The following is a 24,147-nucleotide window of genomic DNA, read 5'->3' as shown; positions in this document are numbered from 1 at the left end:
CACCACGCGCGGCGCCGCGGGGACGTGAGTCCCCTGGGTCCCTGCGGGTCTCGCGGCTCCAGGGCCCGAGCACGCCGGTGCGCGCGGCCGGGACAGCCTCGGCCCGGGGACCCGGCTCTGCGTGGGGCGTTGGTGCGCCGCCGCCCGCCGTGCCGGGGCTGGAGGAGCAGGGCGCGCTCAAGCCCACGTCCTCTGGGTACCAGGAACACCGGTCTGCGAGTGGGGGGATCCCGCTGGGGCAGAAGACAGAAGAGGAAGGGCAGGGAGTGCGCGGGTCTGAGCGCCGCCCCCCCTCCCCCCCAGTTTCTCCCACCGCCAGCGCTTCCCTCCCCCGCCGCCGCCCACCTGGCCGCCCCCGGCTGCGGCTGCGGTACCAGGCTCGCTCCCAGGCCTCACAGTCGCAGCCCACGGCTGTCTGCGGAGCTCTCCCGGTCTTGCCCCCCCCTTCACCCGCTGCGCCCTCCCTCCCCGGTGCCCGACGTGCTCGTTCCCTGCCACTTGGGTCCGGGCGCGCCGGTGGGTTTGGCCTGCGCGGCGGCGGCGGCAGCGAGGCGGGGGAGCGAGTGAGCGCGAGGGGCGGGAGCCAGTGTCTGTGTGAGTCACCCGTACCTGGAGTGCGAGCGACGCAGAGCGAGCGGCGCGGAGCCCGAGCCGGAGCCGAGCCGGGGCCAGCGAGCGCGGCCGCCCGCCAGCGCCAGGCCCCGCCGCACACCCACCCGCGCCCCCGCAGCCCTTCCCGCGCATCGCGCGGCCGGCTAGCCAGGGGTCCGGCGCCGACTCCCGACCCCGGCGCCCGGCCGCCCGCAGCCCTCCCGCCTGCCCGGAGGCGGTGCGGGGCTCGCCGGGGGATGTCACAGCGGCTCCTCGGAGCCCCCAGCCGCTGCCGCACAGCCGCCGCCCCTGGGAACCGCGACAATGAACCCCCAATGCGCCCGCTGCGGGAAAGTCGTGTATCCCACGGAGAAAGTCAACTGCCTGGATAAGGTGAGCGAGGGGGCGCCGGGCCAGCCGGGACCTGCCGGGCGCCGGGCTGCACCTGCTCCGAGAAGTTTTGGCATCTGGGATGCAAGGAGAGGAATGGGTCTCTGTGTTTGTGTGTGTCTTGGCACAGGGTGAGGGCGCGCAAAGGAAAACGCCCGCAGGAGTATCAAGAGAGCACGCTTGGCGTTGGTGATGTTGGAACCGGCAAGGGTTTCGTCGGGGTGCGGAGGGCGAGGGTGCGGGGCTGCGCCGGCCTGGAGCTGCTGCTGAGGGCGCGCGGCGAAGCGCGGCCCGGGGTCGAAGAGCCCAGGCTGGACCCCTTCCCACCTGCACTCCTGCCCCTCACCGCCCCGCATCCCCGCCCCAAGGATCCGCCCGCACCCCACCTCACCGCCGCCCCAGCGCCTCCCGTGACGGCGGCAAGGTGGAGAGGCAAAGAATAATTAATATGTCGTGGGGCGGCCGCTGCGGCAGTGCTAAGAATAATCCCCGCCGGAGAGCCTGGCTCGGCGCGGCGGACAGGATCCGCGGGGGTTCATCCACCCGGTTGGGGAATTCCAGAGGAAGTGGCTTCGGGCCGGCCCCTGCAGCCCTGCTCCCTGCCCTTCCCGGGCGCGGATGGAGTGGACCAGCCTGCGAGAACGACCCCGGCGCTCTCCCGAGTGACTGGTAATTGAAACCAGCCGGAGGCGGTCCCTGTGAAATGTGCGTGTGGTGATAGAAACGCCTCACGAGAGCGCACCGTCACCCCGCCAGGCACCCGGGGTTGAGTCCACCGTCCCCACAATTTAGTAGAAGCTGGACCGGGGGGGGGGGGCAGGGGCACTTACACCGCCCCCCTCCTGCTCCTTCGGCTTGCCCGACTTCCGGTGGACCCATGTTTGTGGAGATGCTGCGAACACCGTGTTTAGGCACTTTGAACCGGATTCATCTTCCTTTGGAAGCCACTACACAGGTCCCATTCCTCCATTAGCCAGTTCAGGATTCCGTTCTGGCTGCTCGTAGAAGTGCGGTGTGGATAGCGCTTTGGCAGTTCTTCCGTCAGAGTCTGTACTTGTGGTGGGGATTCATTTAAAACTCAATTTTAATAGCCGCCTGCCTTATTTACTTAAGTGGAAGTAGGCAAACACATCTACTGTTACCTACAATCATTTTGTTGTAGTATTTTCAAATAAGGGTGGGGACGGCCTTGCGCTAAAAATATCCCCTCTCTGTACCCATCCTGGAGAGCGCTGGCATTGTACTAAACTTTTAAATATTTATTATTATTATTTTTTTCAGTATTGGCATAAAGGATGTTTCCATTGTGAGGTCTGTAAGATGGCTCTCAACATGAACAACTACAAAGGCTATGAAAAGAAGCCCTATTGTAATGCGTAAGTATTGTCAACATAGCATGCCCGGTGTGGCTCGGCATCAGAACATGAAAGCAAGTGGATCTGCCTGTTCTGGAGAACTGACTCACTGTGTCACGCAGGTGGGGCGGTGGCCAGTGACTTGTTTCTGCCACAGACTCTGGGGCCAGGTACTTTGTTGGAGGACTCATGCATGGCATGTGCGTCTTTCTTAATGGGGAGGGTAATTTGTGTGTGTCTTCAACCAGGTCCGTTTTGAGGTTCACAGTGTTGCAGAGTTGGGAACATTTGTTAGAAGCTGCAGAACTACACCCTGAGAACGTGTGGGCTCTGAAGTGCATGTCAGCTTTCCATTTTAATCATATGATGTTGCCATATTGCAATTTTACATCTGAACCTAGTTGCTAGGGAAAGGAGTCTCTCGCTTCATCTCAGCCAAGACCACTCCAGAGATCCTAGAGCTTACACGGGGAACTAAAGAATGGAGACATAGGTATTTCTGGCTGGTTAGTAGTAGGTCTGTTGGTGGGGATTAAAGAAGGTAACCTTTTTTTGGCAGGCTTTTCTGTAGGCGTGCTTTTAGCCTATACTACTAGCAATTAGCTAGCATTTATACAGTGCTTACCATGTGCTAGGCCCTATTCTCAGCACTGTATGCATACTGACTCATTTCATCTTTACAGACTTAGGAAGGGGCTCAGATCACCCCTCTAATCTAGAGATGGGTAAACATTGGCCATTGGTTCCAAATGTCTCCTTTGCTGCCCTGGGGCATATGGCTCTCTACTTCTTGAACATCCTCCCACCCCAGAGTGTTTTCAGCTGTGGGCTCTTGGCCTTGATTGTTGAGCTGCCTTCTTCCCCGTTCCCCTGTGGGGGCCTCTCCAGCCTGGAGGTGGCAGAGGATCCCCAGCCTTTTGGCTGGAATATTGCCAGAGATTCATTCTCTCTAGAGTTTTTGAAGTAGGTTCGTTCAGGTCTTCTGTAGATGGAGGGCCCATGGTTAATTGACACTTCACTCATGGGACTGTGTTTTCATACATAGTAAGTTTTTGGTAAACAAATGTAGTGTGCTCATACCTCTCTGGTGAAGAACTTTTTTTTTTTTTTTTTTGAATCTCTTTGTGTTTCTGTTGGTTCTAGCTTAGTGCTTATGGATAGACTAGAAACTTTTCAAGAAATCAGAAAATGGGGGCACTGAACAGAATTCAGGACCTTTTTTGGATAAGTGAAGTTCACAGATATTGCCCAAACTCATCGATGTTTTCAACCCTCCTATACCATGCCTTTCGTCAGGATAACATGAAGCAAAAATGAGATTTCAGTGTCATGGTCTCCTGCTTCTCTTAAAGAGAGGTATGAGGGACTGGTTAAACATCAAAGGCAGTCAGCAGTACCTAGATGGGAAAGGGTCTCCTACAACCCATAAACGAGATAATTGTTCTTTAGTTTAAAGGAAAGTGAGCCATTTTCCCGTAACTACTCCAGCCCGTGGCCTGATTCGATCAGGCTTTATGGGCCACACAGCCTGGAGTTTAACCTGGTGATAACAACGCCTTTGGGTGGCCCTGGTAGGCCTGGAGGAATTGGGAGGAGAAGAGGAAAGACAGGAGAGAAAGAAATTGAGGAGAGAACAATTACATTTAATATGATATGATGGAACATATATATATATTTAGTTATGTGTGTGTGTATACATACACACACACATATACGCACCTATAGATAGATAAAGAATTGAATTAGGGAGAAAAGAAATGATAAAAATAAAAGGCCAGAAAAAAAGAGATACAACTGAAGGAGAGTGTGTTTGGTTGCTTTGGGCCACTTGACAATTCAGTGTTTACTGCTTAGTTTCAGTTCAGTCCAATTAAAAGAGAATATCAGATTCTGCAGCAAGTCATCAATGGCTGGTTTGCACTCTGACTTAATAGTGGACTAGTGCCCAGAACAGTTGAGATTGGGACCCCAAAACAAAAAACCTCTAACTGTAGGTGGGAAACATCCTGCTGTGTTGTTTCATAGACTGAGTCTCATTTTAAATACTTTGGGTATGTCTAAATCAAATGCTTACAGATTTTTCTCTCTAAACTTTCTTATATAATGCATGTACCTTGGTATTAGGTTTAAGGGGAATTTTGGGGATAGCATCTCAGATTTCTTGCTTAGTATGAAACCCGGTGTTTCACCTTGTTGAGCAGAGTAACAGGGGAAGACAGAAATCTAGCTTTAGTGGGTGAATGATTCGAATTGATGGTGTCAGTTTGTTTAATTTAGCTTTAAGTTCGTGTCACAGCTTGATATGCTGTCTCCAGAAACAGAGCCTGGCAAAGTTGCAGGTTTTGTCTGCTGTGAAGGTTCCAGGCTGGAAGGCCCCTGTTCTCAACCCTTATTTTTCCAAGGGCATAGGTTGCCATATAAACTCACTGGGCAGCCATGGATTACCCTCTGGGGATTCTGATGCCTCCTCTCTAATTCAGGTGCTGTTCCCTGTGGTCTTGGCCAGAAGGGTTGCCATAATTTCTCTGGGTCATTGGTGGAAAATCGATTCTCTGAAGCACACTGTTACTAGAAAATGAAACATTCTATGTCCATGCAGTATTTTATCTGTACCCAGTTTGGCTCAAGAGTCAATATATGTCCATGTTTAGATGAAAATGACTATTCTTACCCCCTCAACTTGTTATCGTGAAAAAGTGGTTGAAAAAATAATACAATGAACATCTGTATATCTTCCACTGAAATTCCACCATCATTAACATTTTGCCACATTTGCTTCATATTTCTATTTAGGTATATTTATGAACATATTTATTATTGTCAGACCATTTGTCAGTTTCACGCATCAAGTTGGTTTCATATGTTGATATTTCCTCCCTGAAAACTACATCATCCACATACTAAGAATAAGGATATTTTCTTAAAGAGTCATAAAGCCATTGTCACACCTAGGAAAATTAACCAAAATTTCATAATATCTAAAATCCTATTTTCACATTTCCCCCATTGTCCTAAGAATGTCTTTTATAGCTGCTTTTTTTCTTTTTAAACCAGATCCAATTAAGGTTCAAACTTTACTTTTAGTTGTTGTGAAAAAAGACAGCTTTTTTTAGTTATTGGAGATTCAGAATTCTTTAATTTCATTTCTGTTGATTTACATAATCTGTCAGAGTTTTCATGAAGAGAACTTACGTAGCATTTCTTGTGAAAAAGACCTTTAAAATAAATATCAAGAATATGCTTAATAGTTTGAAAGCATAAACAGACATTTAAGTTTATTTTAAGAAAACATAAAAGCTTTTTATTTTAATTGATACCTGGGGGCATTTTTTTTTAATGGGATGAAGTAGTGAGTATTTTCTTTGCTTTAAATACGTTGCTTATTTATATTCTCATGTGTTTAGAGAAGAAACAAGTTTTCTGTTTGATTTCATGCAAAGGAAAACACGTATAAAATATAATTTACATAATATTTAAAATTCGATCTTTTGATAGAATGATCAAAGTGTATTACACACTAGATGTAAGACGGGCATAATACACATTAAGCTCCTAATGCAGTAGTGCACACTATTAAAGTATTTAAAAACAAACTGGTCTACTTGAATACATGCCATGTTTTCATAGCCTTTATGTTTCATAAGTATGTTTCAGGCAGTGGATTCTTTAGCACATTCAGGATTTTTTTTCATCATGTAACTTGCAAAGAAAAGAGGACGAGGCAATATTTTTATTGCTAAGAGATGTTGAGAAAATAACAGTACATGATTAGACAAAAAACACACCTCATATTTGTATGTGAATATATATGCCAAGTTAAACTACCCAACAAACCACCCAAAGAATATAAACCCCAAGGCCATTTGACAAATAAATTATTTAACTTATCATGTGTGAAAGTCAAAATTGCACTTATTATATGTTTGTAAAAAATACATAATTTCTTCAGATTTTCTGAGAAATATTATGGCTTAGAAATAGCAATGTCAATGACTGGCCAGTTAATATACTGGCACCAAAAGTCTAGTTATTTTAGGTCGGGGAGGCCCCAGTTAATGATGCAATAGTTTTAAGCAGGACCTTGTAAATAATTTCCCCAAGTCATTACTTTTGCGGAAATTCTTGGGGCGCTGAGAATTTGTCCTGATCTGCCCACATTTGATATACCTCGTATCTGTGTCAAATGTATCTTTAAATATGGGGCTGAAAGAACACAAATACCTGTGCTCAATGTGTTTAACTGTCTTTCCAAATAAGATTCCCTCTCAGCAAATAGTTTCACTTAACATCATTTTGGGAGATGTTTAAAAACAAAACAGTAGGAGCTGTGCGTCGTGTTTACTTTTGCTCTGCCTGTGTTAGCATTCATCTTGTGAATATTTATTGCCCATCTACAGCCTGGGAGATGCTGAGCTAGGTACTGCTCATTCTGAGCCGCCCAGAACGGTCAGTGCCGGTCAGCCAGCCTGTCTTGAGGCTGATTATCTGGGCCAATGCTCCACTAGCTCTCACGTACCGTTTCTCTGCTGGTCAGTCCTCGTTAGTGCCTTTACTAAGGGGTGCTCTGAGGACACGGAAGGAAATTGAATTTAAAGCCGGGAGTTTTTCCACCAATGTATTTCCCTTATCTCTGTTTAGACCTCTCAAACCCAGTTCTATAACCCTCCAAGGGCTTGAGTTATCCCAAGGGGACTTAGGAAATTCTTGCTATTAAGTTAGCTTTAATTACTTAAGAACTTTTCACGGAAGGCACTGTTGTGTAATTGGAGTTTCGAAGCAAGACAGAACTGGATTTGAATCCTGGCTCCATCATGTTCTGCTGAGCAAGTCCCTTGATCTCTAAGCTTCAGTTTCTTATCTGGACAATGGGAATGGTAACGCTCACCCTTACAGGGCTGCATGGGACTAAGGAGACAGTGCACGTCAAGGTTCCGGCAGTTTCTGGCATATAGCAGACCTCCAGTAAACAATAGTGCTTTTATTTCCTCAGTGGGACTTTTCTGAGGGATGAAGGAGGAAAAAGAGGGTAGAGGGAGAAGAGGAAGTACTTCAAAGAAATAATAGTTATTCCTATTAAAATGTTTCTACCAATGTTTTTCACACTGTGGGTTGCCACCCATTAGAGGGTTGTATCCAGAACTGAAAGAAAGACAGAGAGAGAGAGAGAGAGAGAGAGAGAAAAAGAGGGACTATCAGAGAGCATCTGAGTAGTGAAATGAGTATTGTTTGGGCAAACAAAAATTCCAGTTGTGTGTGTACAGCGTGTACTGGATCATGACGTAAAAAATATTTTTACCGGAAGCGGTGGTCAAAAAAGTTTGAGACACGCTAGTTTAGTTTCATATTCTTAATGTCCCACATGTCAGAGAGAACTGAAAGTTGCCGGTGAGGACCACGCTGTGTGCACTGAGTTCATGAATTCAGATAACCATTGCTTTCCCACTCTCGGGGCCAACCACCTCCTATCCCATACCCAACAGCCTTCAGGAATCTGTTCAGCCGTCAGAACCATCACCATCCCATGAAGGCACCGTGTGCTTATTTCTCTGCCTGTACCCTCTTCTAGCTTGGGGTGGCTCTGAGGACATCTGTCTTGCTCAGTCTGCATCCCCAGAGCCTGGCACTTAGCACTCAATAAAGATTAGCTGCATCAGTGAGTGTGAAGGTCGTGCTGCATCCGTGTCATTCTGCCTTCCCCCCTCAGATCGGGACGCCACCCAGCCTACTTTCTCTCGGGCAGGCAGACAGAGGTTGGGCAATGTGAGAAGCTGGCTTGAGGGTAGGCTTTGAGGAACCTGAATGGTGGCGTGGTGGTCAGGTTTCACAGAGTCTGAATACCAAGGGCTGCAGTCTCCCCACTGAGGCTCGCCATTGCCAAGACATAATGAACATGGTAGGATTTCCCTTCACTGCTTACAGGCTCGGTTTCAAAACTTGGTATTGTTCTAGAAGATTCCTTACTGATGTTCATTTATTTTCTTCTGGGTTTAATTATAATCTGTGAAATAAGATAATAATTTCTACCTAACAAGAACTCTATAGAAATTAAATGGGGGGAATATTTGTCAGCCTTAACACATCAGATGACACCTATTAGGTACGAAAATGTTAGTCCCCTCCTTGAATTATAATAAATAGAAAATTGTCTCATATTTCCCCCTTAAAGAGAGAGAGAAGTGTCACATTGTTAAAAGTAACAGTTTCTATGGAAGGATATTGTGGTTTGTGGGAGTTCTAGTTAGCATCAATTATAATATGCCTCACTTTTTAGTTACATACTACATAGAAAAAAATTCAACCTCTCGCTCCTTGACATAGACTTGATGTGGGAGGATGATAGGGGTTTTTTGTTTTTTGTTGTATTTTTGTTAAAATTGGATGATTGAAAGTAAGGGATGGAGATGTTTTATTTGAACCAACAAAAAGGTTACAGTGTTTATTCAAACTAATCGGATTCTCAGTTACCTTACTGACCAATTGATGGTATCTCATGAATTTTAGTATCTTTTGAAATCATTCTAGAAGACCATATCTCACATTAAGTACTGAGTTGTGTCACATTTAAAAGTATTTGAGAAAGGGACGCCTGGGTGGTGCAGTCGGTTAAGCGTCCACCTCTTGGTTTCGGCTCAGGTCATGATCTCAGGGTCGTGAGATTGAGCCCCGGGTTGGGCTCCGAGAGAGTCTGCTTAAGATTCTCTCTCCCTCTCCCTCTGCACCCCCCCTCACCCACTCTCTCTCTCTGAAATAAATAAATCTTTAAAAAAGAGTATTTGTGAAAGGTGCCTTCAATGTGTAGTCTCTTTCTGATGATGTATTTATTATGGAATGATGTCAGATAAGAAAAGATTTGGAGATTTGGAAGCACAGCAAATAGCTCCTAAATCACGGTGAAATGCAAGGTTAATGCAAGATATAGTTGTGTGTGCTTAAACGGATATTGATTATGTGTCAGGGGCCTGTGTAAGGGTGCATTTCGGTATGTCTTCTTTAAACGTTTGCAGAGGAGTGCTTTACAAAGGAAGAGTGGTTCCTGGGGATGTGAGGAGTGAGAGAGAAGCAGATGTACCCCCAGAAGGCACCCTCCTTCTCCAGAGCCCGAGGCCCCTTCACGCTCCCCCTCGAGAGGAACGGAAAGCTGAATTTCTTTTCCTTTCTGTTTCTGTTCTCCTGTAGTTAGTGTTACTAGGAAGCCCCAGGCTTTTAGCAGTGTGAGAAGTGGGATCTAGAGTAATATTTATGAGCTGAGTGCCCAGAACATTTCACAGGCTTAGTAAAAGCATTAATATTGATTCTGAAGTTCTGCTAGTGAATAAAACATTCTGCAGCTTTTCTTGTCGAACCGAGATATGGGGGCACGGGCAGAACCAGAAAACAGGAAGTTGTGAGAAGGACCAGGTTTGAATGGCAAGGACTGTTTATTCCAGCACTGGAAACCCATTATTAATTTTATCTATAGTCATCTGTGCATTTTTCTTTGTGGCGTCCTTGAGGGAGTTACTTTGTGTTCAACTTCTGCTTACTTTTCCGCACTCTGTTGACTCATTCCCATTGAATCCTAGGAGGAGCTAGAAGAAAACTGGCTCGATGTGTGTATTTTTGAATAGCATCAGATCGATAGGTAGACTGGTGGTCTGCTATACTTCTGCTTCAGCTCAGCAGTCTAAAAAGCCATTTAGACAAAAATCTTTGATTTGATTCCCCTGATGCTCATTATCCATCAAAGGCAGGTGCAAGTCAACCGCAGAGACCTTGGGGAGAGCCGAGGGCCGGAGATCTGGGATGTGGACTTAGATGGTTGCCCACCAGTATTGAATTTGGGCTTTCAATGTGACTTCATTACCCATTAATTGATCAAGAACGTGAACTTGACCAACTCAGGCAATGTCCAACTACACTCAAGAACAGTGTAGTAAGCTCACACATCAGTATACAAAGACATGTCGGATGCACAGACTTATTTTTGATAGTATGTTCGGATGTCTGTATCATCCTCTCCTGGCTACTCTTGCAACCATCCACCTATTCGCTGGAGCCTTAAGCATCTCTGTCGTCTTCCACACCTCCCTCCCCCTCATCCCATCCCTGTATTCATTTCCTTTGTTCTTGCCCGTGCTTGGGCTCTCTTATCATATTTGGCTAGTGATCTGACCACTGTCACCTAACTGGTCTCCCTGTTCCAGTCTTTCTCTTTTTGAAGGCTTTTCCTGCCACCATACTTAACTTTTGAAACCATGGCTCTGGTGACTTTACTTCCTTACACAGATACCTCTGATGGTTCCCCACTGCCTACAGAAGACAAGATTGGGGGCTTTTCACCACCTACCTTCCCCTGCCCTCCTCCTCTCCAGTCACACTGGGCTGCTTGCCTGATGCCTTCATCAAGTGTCTTCAGCGAAGTCTCAGTGTCCTCATCTGTAAAATGGGTATAGTAATAGACTAGGATTAAGACGTCATTGGAATATCAAAATAATAAGTTGAGCACAGTTTCAGGCACACAGTAAGGAGTTAATAAAAGATATGATTTTCATTGTTATGAAACTTGACACATGATCTGACCCTTTACTCACGCTGTTTTTATGCCTTCCTGCCCTCCCCTCTTTTAAAGTTACTTTCATCTTTAAGGTACACAGCCTTGACAGCCTTTGTGAAGCCATTGTGAATCTCTCAATCACTGGACTCTCTTTGTGTGTTCATTGTAATTAAAAAAACATTTTATTTATTTATTTGTTATTTGGGGGGAGGGGCTGAGGGGGAAGGAGAGGGAAAGTGAGAGAATCTCAAGCCAACTTTTCGCTGAGTGCGGAGCCCCACACAGGGCTTGATCTCACAACCCTGAGATCATGACCTGATCCGAAATCAAGAGTCAGACCCTCAACCGAATGAGGTATCCATGTGCCCCTCATTGTAGTTTTTATACCTCAATTATATCACTTATCAAAAGGCCTGCCTTGTACTAAAGTTGTATCTGTCTCCCCATTGGAGGCCGTTTCCTGCTGAGAGTGGACCACGGAAGTTCACAGCTTGGGTTGGAGGTGGATTGGGGGTTGGGGAGGTCACATCAGCTGCAAGAGCTTGACTTCTTAAAGGTATTATTTCTGGCATGTGTTTAAGGAATTGAGAATGGGTGTTGCAATGTTGCAGTGTAGTTCTGCCAGTAACCACCCAGAATTAGTGTCAGCTCCACGAGTTAAGGGTGTGGTCCCCAACAAGACAGATAGCAGCTGCAAGCTCAGAAGTCCCCAGGCCACCCATGCTTCTGGCCAACTGGCTACAAATTTGGGGGCTCCTACAGTTAGCTAGAATGACTCAAAGAACTCAGAAAAGTGCTGTACTTAAGATTATTGTGTTATCATAAAGGATACAAATCTGGACCAGCCAAATGAGCATACACATTGGGCGAGGTGAGGGAGGGTCCTGGACATGGAGTTTTCTTGCCTTTGCCCTGTGGAATCAGGATGTGTCTCCTGGTGGACACATTGATGTGTTCACCATTTAAGAATCTCCACTGAGCTTTGGTGTCCAGCGTTTTTATTGAGATTTCATTACACAGACCTGATGATTTATTGGCCATGTGTGATTGTTCAATCTCTAGCCCCCCTCCCCTCCCTGGAGGAGGTCCATTGATATTGCCCGACTCAAAGCCCCAGCCCTCTAATCACATGATTTCTGAAGTGGCCAGTCCCATCCTAAGCCAACTTCTTAGCCTAACTCACTAATGGATCAGGGGACTAATGAATAACAAAGATATTTCCAGTCACTTGGGAAATTCCAACTATTTAGAGTATGTCCCAGGAAGCGGGGCGGGGGACAAATGCTGGTCAAATTCTTTATTATACAACAACAGGTGTGCTTCTCAGTGTCCTGATCAGATATGCTGTTTGAACTGCTGACACAGTGTTGCTATCTTACATCATGAACCTTCCTGTCCCATTATGACAAGAATGATGATCTAAAACCCACCATATCTATTTAGTCAATCAATAGAAGTTGGGTAAGATTTGTAAACTGTTTGCTGACTGCATAAAGGAGGCCGGTAGGAAGGACTCCTGATATAGCTCTCTAGATTTGGTTTTCATCAATAAGCAAGGCTTCCCAATAACAAGATTACATTTTGGAGAGCAGGAATTGTCCCAAATGCCTCAGTATACTTCAGCACTGACTGTGTGCTCAGTAAATGTCCTTCGGTAGAGCACGTTGCCCAGCTAGCTTTGTTGGGAAGGCGGTGAGCCCCTCTGGCTGGCTGAGCAATACAGCTCAACCACAGGCATCCCTCGCCGACAGACCTGACTCAACGAGAGGGGATAGACTTCTTGCCACGAGGATCCCCATGGTGATCCCAGCTGGAGCTAGCCATGCTTGGACTGATAATATACATGAACAGCAGATACCACTAGAGAGTTTAGGTGAAATATTGAAATTTATTGCTAGATTATTGGTCACTGACATGCAACTGAACAAAAGATGACAGGAATAATGTCTACAGAGGTACTTTGTAAGAATCACGTTGTGACAACTATGTTTTTCAAAGTCTTGGAAGTGGACCCTGTGTTTAGACCATGTGCCTATTCATTTGCATATCCGTATATATTTTTTTTTCCTGGAAATAAGTATGACTTATTTACTTGCTGAGACAAAATGTAATCAGGGATGAATGCTTTAATCCCTGATAAATGACGTTTTTACATTCCCTTATGGAAGAATTTAATTTTCTTTGGTGACTTTCGTCAGTGCTCTGTCCTTTCTCTAAGATTTCCAGAACTTCAAATGCAACTCGTCAAGATCTGGGCTTCTTCCCCCGTCCCTCTACCCCATGCCAGCTCTCTTTCTTTCTCTCTCTTTCTCTCTGTTTAAAGTCTTTTCTGTTGCCACTGACGTAGTTCTCTGATTTTCTTAACATTAAGTGAATTTCTATTTAAAAATTTCTAGATGCTTAATGCACATAATAATTAAGGGTTATTCCTGTCAGGAATAGAAACACCATATTAGTACAGTTCTTCCTCAGAGGCTGCTAAAGAAGGAAAATCCTGTTTAGAGGGTTTGCCTCTGTGTTTTTTTTTTTTTTTTTTAAATGGCAGTTATGTAATGCCAGGTTTAATTGGCCAGGAGTCAAGAAGCTGGTTTATTTGTGCATCTCTGTGTCCTATGTACCTGAGGGGTGAGTGGTCAGTGAAAGCATCTGTAATTTGTTTATGGGAGCTGTTGCCCAAGAAGTGTCCTGTGTAATGGCAATTTGACAGATGTTGAAAGAAAAGCATATTGGTTTTTCTTTATACATGATGGGTGTATAACAGACACTGAATAAACACATGTGGGTTGGCTTTAAAAGCACATTTATTGTGAATGGGAGCAGACCTTCATTTGACAGAAAGCCTCCTAACGGGCATCCTTTTCTGGTGGGTCAGGAGAGATTGCTACTTGGGATTTAAAAATTAATTCCCTAGCAGGAGAAAAACAGGTGGAACGCAAAAGAAGTACATGAATGGGGGAAGGATCAAGTCATCCTCGGAAGGGACCGACAGAGGAGTGCCCATGACCTCACCCATCCGTGCCAACGCAGAGACACGAAGGGAGGTTCACGAGATCCAGAGATGTCAGCAGTGTGTGTGGGGGGGAGAGGCTGATAATGAAATTCTGGCAGCGGGGAGGCTTGCTCTGCTAAAAAAGAAACATGTCTAATAGGTGGATCCATGTATAGAAAGAATCTTGAAGATGGAAAAATGATGGAGAACATGGGGGTGAGATGAAATGAAGGAGAAAAGGAAGTGGCACCTCTGCGGGCAGATGGGAGGATACAACCGAAGCTTTCTGCACATGTTTACACTTTGGCACAGAGGCGGATGCAGTGGGGAAGGGAGGCTTTCATGAGACAGCTGCTGAAAGTTGAAAAGAGAGTATCGGTTCATTTTTTTTTTTTCTTTGCTTTGCTTTTGTTTACAGTTTCACTGTTTTCAAGCTGCTTTGGACTTGATGTGGAAAATAAGGAAGGACTGGTTGGTGATGTAGCAGTTGTGAGGGCTTTGGAATGGGTGGTCTCTGTTGCCTTGGAGTGAAGGGAGGAGTTGCTGGTCACACCACAGGGCCGACTTTAGGAAAGCCTGGTGACCGTGTGTGAGGAGCAAGAGGGGCCGAGTGTGTGCAGGGAGCCCTAGCTCGTGAGAAACTCTGTGAGGCAGGAGCCAATGTACCTGCTGACCACAACGGTCCTTGGCTCGCTGTTGGCCTTTATATGATTTATGGAGGAAAGGAAAGAAGGAAGGAAAAGAAAGGTGGCTCAGTGCGGCAGAAGACTTTGAGAAATAAAGTTCTGATTGAAAATGTGTTATTTCTGTGAGTGAGGAAAGGGAAATGTTTCTTAAAACAGGAACCCAACCCCAAACCAAAAAGCCATGTAGGGCATCTCCTGGGGGCTTTCTGAGCTCTGATTACTACAACACACCTTTTAAAAGATGGAAAACTGAGCATTCCAGAATGCATACAAAATAAGAAGGGGGTCAAGAAAGCTAATGGCTGGGGTTCCTGGGTGGCTCAGTCAGTTAAGCGTCTGACTCTTGGTTTCTGTTCAGGTTGTGATCTCAGGGTTATGAGATCGAGCCCCGCATTGGGCTCCATGCTGGGAGTGAAGCCTGCTTAAGTTAAGATCCTCTCCCTCTCCCTCTGCCTCTCCCGTTCATGCACACTCTCTCTCTAAGATAAATAAATCTTAAAAAAAATGCTAATGGCCAATGTGCTCAATGGCTTGTGAAAAACTCTAAAGACAAGTTTTTTTTTTTTTAAGATTTAATTTATTTATTAGAGAAAGAGAGAGAGAATGAGCAGGGGGAGGGGCAGAGGGAGAAGCAGACTCCCCATTGAGGGGGGAGCCTGATGTGGGGCTCGATCCTGGCACTTCGGGATCATGACCTGGACTGAAGCAGATGCTTAACTGACTGAACCACCAGGCACCCCTAAAGACAAGTTTTAAACACACTTAGATTCCAAGAAAAAAGATGAACTATGGCTTGGGAAGACGGAGTGATAATAAAAGATGACAAGGAAGTAAAGTTATTCGGTTCCTAGTTAGCTTTTATCCTTTGAACTGAGAAGAAGCTATTTAAAACTAGGAAAGTTTCGCAAACATCAATAAGAAATTAAATATTAGGAGAGCCAATAGTATGAAGACACCAGGCCATTCAATGCGAAGCTGAGAAATGTTCAAATCTCTAGATCCAGATGAATGGCACCTCAGGGACCTGAGGATACCCTGGAACAGAAGCTGGTGAACCATGGCCCTGAACCACAAGAGAGGATGTGGTGGGGGATTAAGGGAACAGGCTCTGGCGCTCCTCGGGGTTAGTTACTTCACCTCATTGTGCCTCAGTTCCCTCGTCTGTAAACTGGTGATGCTTTGTCATCTATTCCATCTGCAAAAGGAGGAGGCTGTGCTCTGTTGCTGATAGCAATAGTACGTACCTTTTCTGGTGATTATAAGGAATAAACGAGATAATCCATGTAAATACCTGACTCAGAATTGATACCATGTAAGTATTAGTTATATTCATTATTTCCCATTCTCTTTGAGAAATAATCTGTAAAAGAGAGCTCTGAGAGTTTTGGAGATGGGAAAATATCCCAAGTTTTAGAAAGTGGAAGAAGAGACAGATTGTAGAAATTGCAGCCTAATAAATCTGACATTAATTCCTGGCAAAATTTTCCTGTGGTAAGTACAGAGATGGTTTGTGAGGAGATCAAAATAAAAAGTCCTCATAGCTTCTGTGTTAGTTTGCCAGGCCTGCTGTGCACAGCACCACAAACTGGGTGGCTTACCTAACAGAAAGAAATGTATTGTCTCACAGTTCTGGGGGCTAGAGGTCTGAAATTAAGGTGTCTGCGGATTGGTTTCTTCTGGGGGCTGTGAGGATGGGTTGTTTCAGGCCTCTCTCCTTGGCTTGTAGATGGCTACCTTCTTCCTGTGTCTTTTCACACCATTTTCCTTCTGTGTGTCCTCTATGTCTGAATTACCCCTTTTTGTAAGGACGGCAATTATACCAGATGAGAGCTCACCCTCATGACCTTGTTTTAACCTGATTCTACTTCCACATAAGGTCACATTCTGAGGTATGGGGGGGGAGGGTGGTCAGGCCTTCACCATATCTTTTTTTAGGAGTGGGGCAGGGGAATATGAAATATTCAACCAACCCATAACAGGTTCACTACCAAACTCAAGCAAAGCAAAATTAGCCTTATTTTTCCGATGGTATAGAAGAAGGGAGACATATACATTGTGAACTTTGAATTTTTAAAAAGGCATTCAATACAGTTAATTTTCATAAATGAAACTTATAGTGAGTGTATTCTCTTTCCTCCTCCCCTGCAGGCACTTCGTTTAATCTGCATTTGAATTATGTGGGTCTGTTTCTTCATTTGATGAGTATGTTTTCAAGACCTCACTATTATTTTCGAGGTTTAATAATGATCTCTTCCATCCAGGACCTTTACTTTGTGACATTATATGCATCGTAAGTTTCTGAAACAATTATGGAATTGTTCTCTGATGGATTGATTGTTCCTGCTCATAGGAGAATGGCATTAAAATATTTATAGGGAAATGAATTTAAGTTTCAAATGGAAAAGGCCAGAAGAAATATAGTTTAAAACTTCATAGAAAATGACACAGTTCTTATCACTTTATTTTAAAAAAGGGGGAAAATATCTCATGACTGTGACTTAGGCTTTAACACAATTGAAAGATTCTGATGTGGAGATTTATAATCGCAATATTCCCACAATTTAGGATTTATATTTCAATTTCAGAATTTAATTATTAATTTTATCATGAAACTCAGATGGCTTTACTTTCTTTTATTATTTTATGAAGTAAGGAAGAATTTTATCTGTGTCTCAAGAGTTAGTTGGGTAGACTGACTTCTGCGGCACTGGCATTTATATGGAAGTGTTAGGCTGCTGAAAGAAATGGTACATGCTAACGGTGCAGGTGGATCCTGTGATAAGGCTTGTGTTGGTCCTGGTTTGTTTTCAGTGGACACATTCTCCGGTTAGCCTATTCTCTCAGGTGAACTTTAATACCAGATAGAAATCTCACCCACCCATTGGGTTCACGCATACTTTGAAAAATTGTATTTCTCTTCCACCCTTGTGCTCCTGCCCCTGACTTTGAAAACAGATCCCAAACATATGCCTCCTTTTTCCTCCTTATAATCAGATCTTAACTTTGAATGTCTCCAAGTACTATTGATGTTTCTGTCTTGAATTAATTTTGTGATAACACTTCGTTCACTTATACATGATTGCTTTTTGCATGGTGCTTATAACGCTATTGACAGGATGCCAGATGGAGATCTCTTTGGACCTTAAAAAAAGGACAAAACTACTTCTCCCCAGTTATACTATGATAACCCTCACTCCTACCCAGCCCCCCAAATAAATGAATGACTCTAAATTTTTTTTTCTTCCTATAGTTTCTACTGGTCCTTTCTGTTTTTACCACTTGAGTGGCTGGAAATTCAGCCTTGTGGTATGATGGACATTCTTAACCTCTCTAAAAACCTTTGTCCTCAAATAGAATTTCTGGGATTTCTGCATGAAACTGTAGTGCAGTTACCTGTCTGGCTTTTGAGAGACAGCAAAGGCTGGTGGCGGGGCCCACTCCACCTCTGTCCTCATCATGCCGTGGGGCTTAATCTCTGCATGGGCACTGAGTGTGAGAAGAAGAGAAAATGAGTGTTTATAAAGAGCAGGGCACAGCCCTCTATGTGGGAGCAGTAAGGGACCCCAATGCTGCCTTTCCAAGGTGCGCTCAGTCTGTTTTCTCCTTTCCAGAACTGGGCAGTGCTGTACCCAGCCTGCTGCCCACTTTTCAGAGGTAGCCATTGTTTGAGCTTGAGCAATGCAGTGATTACCTGGGTTTTGGGTGTGAATTTTAAAGCCAACAGTTAAAGTTTTACAGGCACAGTCCTCAAGATTTCAGAAGTTCTTGTGTATATTTTTCAAGTTGGAATGCATTTTCAAAATTCCTTATGGTGAACCTATTAAAGAGACTCTTAGCTGTGAAGATTTGTCGTATGATGTTGTTGAGGAAGATGAACATACATTGTCTCTTTAACATTTCGAGTAAGTTGAGAGTTGTGCTTTTTTTCTTCCATATTCTTTTATATTGTGAGTCTCTAAACACACAGGTGCTGTGGAAGCCCATGAGTGCAGAAGACAGAGGGGAAAATTTAGTGTTATAGCTCATTTATATTAGGACTCACTTTCTAAATTTGACTTTAGTGCTTGCTTTAAAGAATATTTATTTTCTGTGTAGTATTAATGTAAGGCCTTCTGAACTGGGGAATTGTTCTCTTCATCATTAAGTCAATGTTTAGTAAACGTTTCTCAAAAACTCTGAAGAAGGTGAAGCATTTCCGAAAAACATATATTCATGTGTAGGCTCATTATGAATTTCCTATTTTGCCTGCTCCATTTTATGTGGCCTTATTACATTATGCATCATTTAACGGATACAAATGCAGCCCTGCATTTTACTTTTATGCTGTAAAGACATTTTATTTCTGTGTATACTTATTTCAAGAAGTTAATTGGTAATACATTAGCCTCTGTAACCTTGCTGTATTGTGTAGTCATTAGGAGCCCAAGCTTTGAAGTTAGACATTTCAGTTTGAGCTCTGGACTCCACTTGGAAAATCACTTCATGTCTCCAACCTTAGTTTCCTAATCTGTAAAATGAGGATGCCCCCTGAAGTTGTTGAGAGGGTCACATGAGATAGTGCATACGAAGTGCCTGACCCATTGTCACTGCACATTTCTGAGCAAGAAGATGCATGGTGTGGGGTAAACAATTTGGGACTAGCAGACTGGAGATCTGGGATTCGAGGCCACAGAAAATCCACAAAGGCTGGAAAGAGAGGTTGAAACCAGGGAGACCCAGACTTTGGTTCTAAGTACATAGGGTGGTGTTGCTTTTCCGCTGGTTATTCTAGTATTCATATTGCTACAAACAAGGAAATGGATACAGGGTTTTTTTTTTCCCTCCCAAAGTCATGTTTTACTTTAGCAGAATACATAGGAAAAGATTTGTGGTTATTGGCATGCTGGACTAGAACTTGATGCATCTATCTTTATATTTTCTCCAAACAGGAAGTTAAATTACTGTTCTGAGGTTCATGAGTTCGGAGCAGAATTTATGCCTGGAAACAAGTATGTTACCTGATCCACACTTGGCTAGGCTAGTTAAGTGTTTAGATAGAATGATACGGTTTTTTTTTTTTTTTTTTCTTTTTTGGCTTTTTCTGTTCTGGATTAATGGTGGATGTTTGTTGACTGTGGGTCCCTCTGTCCTTGTAGCCTATGTTGTGAGGTGTGGCTTGGGGGCATTGTGTAGTTTGGGGAATGGAGGTAGGTCAGTCAATGCTTATTGGGTGCCAAGGGAGTTCATAGGATTAGTGGATTTTTTTGGATTTTCAGTATGACACTGGAGTCATAACCAGAAGCTTAGTTTATAACCAGAAGCTTAGTACTGGGGACAAGGGGATGGCCAGATGGAGAACATGAAGGAAGGTCCATCGTGGATTGCACTATCTTGTGATCCCAGGCTCCTTGGAAGCTAAGTGGTTGGGAGTAAAATTGGGCTTGACTCTGCCCACATTCTTCTCAAGCCCAGTAGGGCTCACTTTACTGTCCCCTTCCTTGAATGGTAGAATTTCAGTCCCTTCTTTTATTCACTGAATGGTGGAATTCATTCATTCATTAATATTGATTGAACATCTACTAGACCAGAGAGTGTCCTAAATATTTGGGACAAAAATTTAACGGATCATTTAACGGATGAACAAAGCAGACAAAAATCCCTGCCCTCATGGAGTTTCCATTTTAGAGGGAAGAAGCAGACAATATACACAACAGAACCCTAAGTAATATATTGGAAAGTGATAAATACTCTAGTGAAAAATCAAGCAAGGAAGGGAGATAGAGTGTTCTTGGGTCAGGCGGGGGTTGGAGGGTGCCTTGCAACTTAGAAAAAGCTGGTAAGGGAAATGGAGTTCTTATATTTGAACAAAACCTGGGGGAGGTGAGGGAGTGAGCTCTGTGGAGACCCAGACCAAGGCAATAGGAAGGACACACAGAGAACCTGGGGGTGTAGGAGAGGCAGGCCAGTTAGGGAGCCGGTGGGGAGTGTGGGCAGAGGAGAGTGGTAGATGAGCTGGAGGGCAGCCAGCTGGGGGGGGGGGCAGAGGGTGGGGAGGAGGGAGCAGTGGAGATGGGGGCTGTGAAGGGCCTTGTAGACCATCATAGCAACTGTGGAGTTGGGGTAGCTGTGAGTGAGAGGGCGCTGCCGGGAGGTGTTGAGCACAAGAGTGACATGGCATGTGACTTGTTTTTAACAGGATTACTCTGGCTGCTGTGAAAAGAATTTACCTACTAGTAGGCCAAAAAAAAGCTTTCTGTGTGTGTGCATGCGTGTGTCAAAGGGACAGTCACGGGTAGGGTGTACTGCTATCACCTTTCGTGTAAAACAAGACTATATTTTGTCATAAGAATGCAGCCCGAGTAATCGTGAGGCCCTGTCCTCGAGGGAGTTTCATCCCCTGGGTCTGAGGAAAGGGGGCAGTGCAGGGCCATTTCGCCATCATCAGTGACTCGGTACCACTTTTGACTTAAGCAGGGTGGACACATTGTGCACGTGGTTTTACTTCCTGGATGTCATTTACGCCTTGATTGCTTTAGAGGGAACTTGGAAAAAATCCTGTAGAATGATTGAGTCCTGTGGATTTCCCGACAGACAACCGCCTTCTTTCTCATGCCCTCCCTCATTCCATCCTCTCCTTCCTGCACCTCTGTGATGATCAGGACTGAGGGCATTGCCCTAACAGACTGTATATTTCTGAGTGGTGGTCATTAATTTTTCTTGGCTTGGCTGAAGAAACATTCCCGTCACCTCTTTTGAACGTAGAGCACCACCTTGGCGTGAATGAGTTTGGACAACAGAACCTTGTTCTGCAGCTAGAGGTTGGCCCCGTTCCACTCCCTATTAATTTTCCTGTACAATTAAGGCACCTAGGAAAACATTTGAAGAAAGTTTTCATTTTGTGGGCTAATAATAAATGCCATAAGGTAGTTAGCCAGTTTTTTGGCTTTGGTTGTGATTTTTGCACAAAAGGTGTACAAACAGTAGCTACTACAAAGGTGAATTAGGAGCAGATAATGACTCCGTCTTTTGGACGTCTGAAATACGGAAATAGATTTACACAGATAATTGTTCTGAAGTGTTCACATCTCACTTTTATATTTGCCAAACATCCTTGCTAGTTTCGCTTCTTGGCAGTGCAAATGTTTGGAGACATGTTGTATGTTCTCCAGTGTTCATGACTTAGTGTTTCCTCCCCCCCTCCCCACATTCTGTAGTTGTGCAGGTTTGTGGATGGAGTCAGTCTGGGGGGACTCAGCCCATCCTTTCGCAGTTTTAATTAGTTGTGAAATATTAGCAGGAAGGCGAAGTTATTTTACATTGAAGTGACTTTTTTGGGGAAGTAGCAGATTAGATTTTATGGTAGCAGCTGTTCTGAGTGGAATTTGTCACAAAGTTGTTGAGAAGTGAATGCTTCCAATACCCTGATATAAATCCTTAGTTTAAAAAAAGTACACGCTGCGAATAAATGAGGGTGTTGAAATAGAGAACAGTATTTTTGTAAATATGTTTTAAAACCTAAGCTCTGGTGTTTGTGTTTTTTTTTTTTTTTGTTAACATCACAGCCTCAGTCTTTCAAAAACAATGATTGCTCTGATTTTGTAATGGGAGTCTTTGTTTAGTTTAGAAGTCAATAATGATATGCTACAAAAGAAAACATAACCTAGTAGGGAGGCTCCCTAATGGTGAGCACACTGGAGAAGGAATTTGAGAAGGAACAGGACTTTTGAACATGTTGCTCCTCTTCCTGGAGCACCGCCTTCCTCTCCCCTACCTCCCACCATGAAACTTCACCTCCTTGATGACTTTTCCTCACTTAGCCCTCAGCTCTCAACAGGGATGCCTTCCCTGACTTGGCTAGTTCTTTCTACTGTAAACTCTTAGAAGCCTTATGTAGTTCTTCTTCTTAGCACTTATGGTATACTTATTTGAATAATTCCTTATTCTGTGAACTCTATGAGAGAAGGGAGAGTTTCCTTATTATTTTTCTTATGATGGTGTCATCTCTGCCTACATACAGTGTGTGACACACTGATAAATATTTGTTCAGTGAAAGAGTCCATATATGAGTTGAGTTTGGGTGGCCATAGGAAGGCTGGTGCAAAGATTTAGGCCTATGGCCTCATATTCAAATGACTCGGGGGGCCGGGCAGCCATCGTAAATGAGTGGAGTAGACTTTTGAAGCCACCTGAGATGTGCTGGGCAAACCAGATAGAATGTCTGGGGCAGGGGCCTGCTGAGTGGATGCTCTCCTCCCTCCTTCCGTGGCGGCTCATTCCTTTTACCACAGGGATGTAGGCTTGGATTGTGGCAAATTTAGAAGGACTCCCTGGGCAGATGGGTTAGGGTGGGGTAGACTTAAACAGTAGGAAGAATGGGGAAGGAAGGCTGCCCGAGGGTATGGAGTGCCAGGAAGGTTTTTGAGCAGAGGCGAGAGATTGTCAGATTAGGAAGTATTTAGGAAGAAAATTTGGGCAGTGTGGGAAGTCTTCAAGTATATCAGGAGACTCGTAGGTTCTGAGGCTAGTGTCGTAGTCCACACCAGAGCTAAATGAGGCTGGGCTCTGGGAGGAGTGTGGTGGTAGAACCAATAGTTTACTGTCTGGCAGCATTTTTGCAAATACAGAGACAGACATGTATCAGAAAAATAAATTTCTGAAAATTATACCACTCTTCATCAACATCTTTCTAGAAACAACAGAAATGGCGACTGGAAAAGCAGAGCATGAGGTCAGGTCGGATTGCTGTGGGTTGAGGACTGAGTGGGAGGTGAGAAAGGAACACCAGTGAGAGAGACTCCTCTTCTGAGAGGTTTTTCAAAAACAGGAAGAAAAGAAACTGGAGCAGAAGCCGGGGCAGAGGAAAATGCCAGAAGGATCCAAGGGGATGGATTTCCTGTGCCAGTGAGGGTCCCTTCTTCTGAGATCCTGAGAGCACAGTGGGGTGGGGAAGACATCCAGCCTCTGAGGTGGGAGTAGCCAGCAGATGGCGAGGTCTTGCCAGGTGGCAGAGGACACATACGCTCAATGAGGATTGTACGTGAGGCTGGGGCTTTGCTTTGGGGAAGATGTGTGTAGGACCTAGTGCTAAAATGCATTAGCATTTCCACTTTTATCACAGTTTTTATTAACCGGTGCTAAAGAAATATTCTTGGAAATATTGGGGGAAATCATCCCTTGCTTTTTCCTTCTGACTTGAAAACTCACCAGAAACCTCAGACGCCTCCTGAAATCTTGCACAGAAGCAGCCTCAAAACGATGCCATGGAGGATATTTAGGACCTGTGGAAATCCAGAAGCCATTGCTCTTCTGTGTGGGATCCTTCTTTGACTAAAAGTCCAAGGCTGATCTCACAGAGCTTTGGTAATCAGCTGCACCTGAAGCGGGTCTGAAAAGAATAGATTGGTAATAGAGTATTATGAAATATAATGTAATATAAAAATATAAGTATAATATTATGAAGTAAAATATGATGAAACTACTATAGACATTCAGTAATATCTTTGGAATCAGGGAATACTTTAAGTTTGCTACCACTTTCTCAGTTAAAAAATTTTTTTACTTTCCCAGGCCATTGCTGTTTTCCCATCACGCTCAGGTCTTTTCAGAGTTTCTCAGAATAAGTCA

At 44.4% G+C, this 24,147-nt stretch overlaps 1 protein-coding gene across 2 annotated transcripts in view; it reads left to right on the top strand.

The window, feature by feature from the left end:
* Window positions 1-753: 753 nt before the first annotated feature.
* NEBL (nebulette) overlaps window positions 754-24,147 on the top strand; it is a 341,920-nt gene continuing 318,526 nt past the window's right edge. The window contains exons 1-2 of one of the 2 annotated variants that reach the window (XM_032425493.1): window positions 754-984; window positions 2,263-2,357. In XM_032425493.1, coding sequence (XP_032281384.1) covers window positions 916-984; window positions 2,263-2,357 — 164 coding nt within the window. In that variant the 5' untranslated portion in view covers window positions 754-915. The remainder of the gene's footprint in view (window positions 985-2,262; window positions 2,358-24,147) is intronic. The other variant, XM_032425494.1, reaches the window with a different exon arrangement.

This window comes from Phoca vitulina, unplaced genomic scaffold (assembly GCF_004348235.1).
Source record: "Phoca vitulina isolate PV1807 unplaced genomic scaffold, GSC_HSeal_1.0 scaffold33, whole genome shotgun sequence".
Lineage (NCBI taxonomy): Eukaryota > Metazoa > Chordata > Mammalia > Carnivora > Phocidae > Phoca > Phoca vitulina.
Note: the sequence above shows the minus strand (reverse complement) of the source record. Positions and strands in the feature narration are given on the sequence as shown.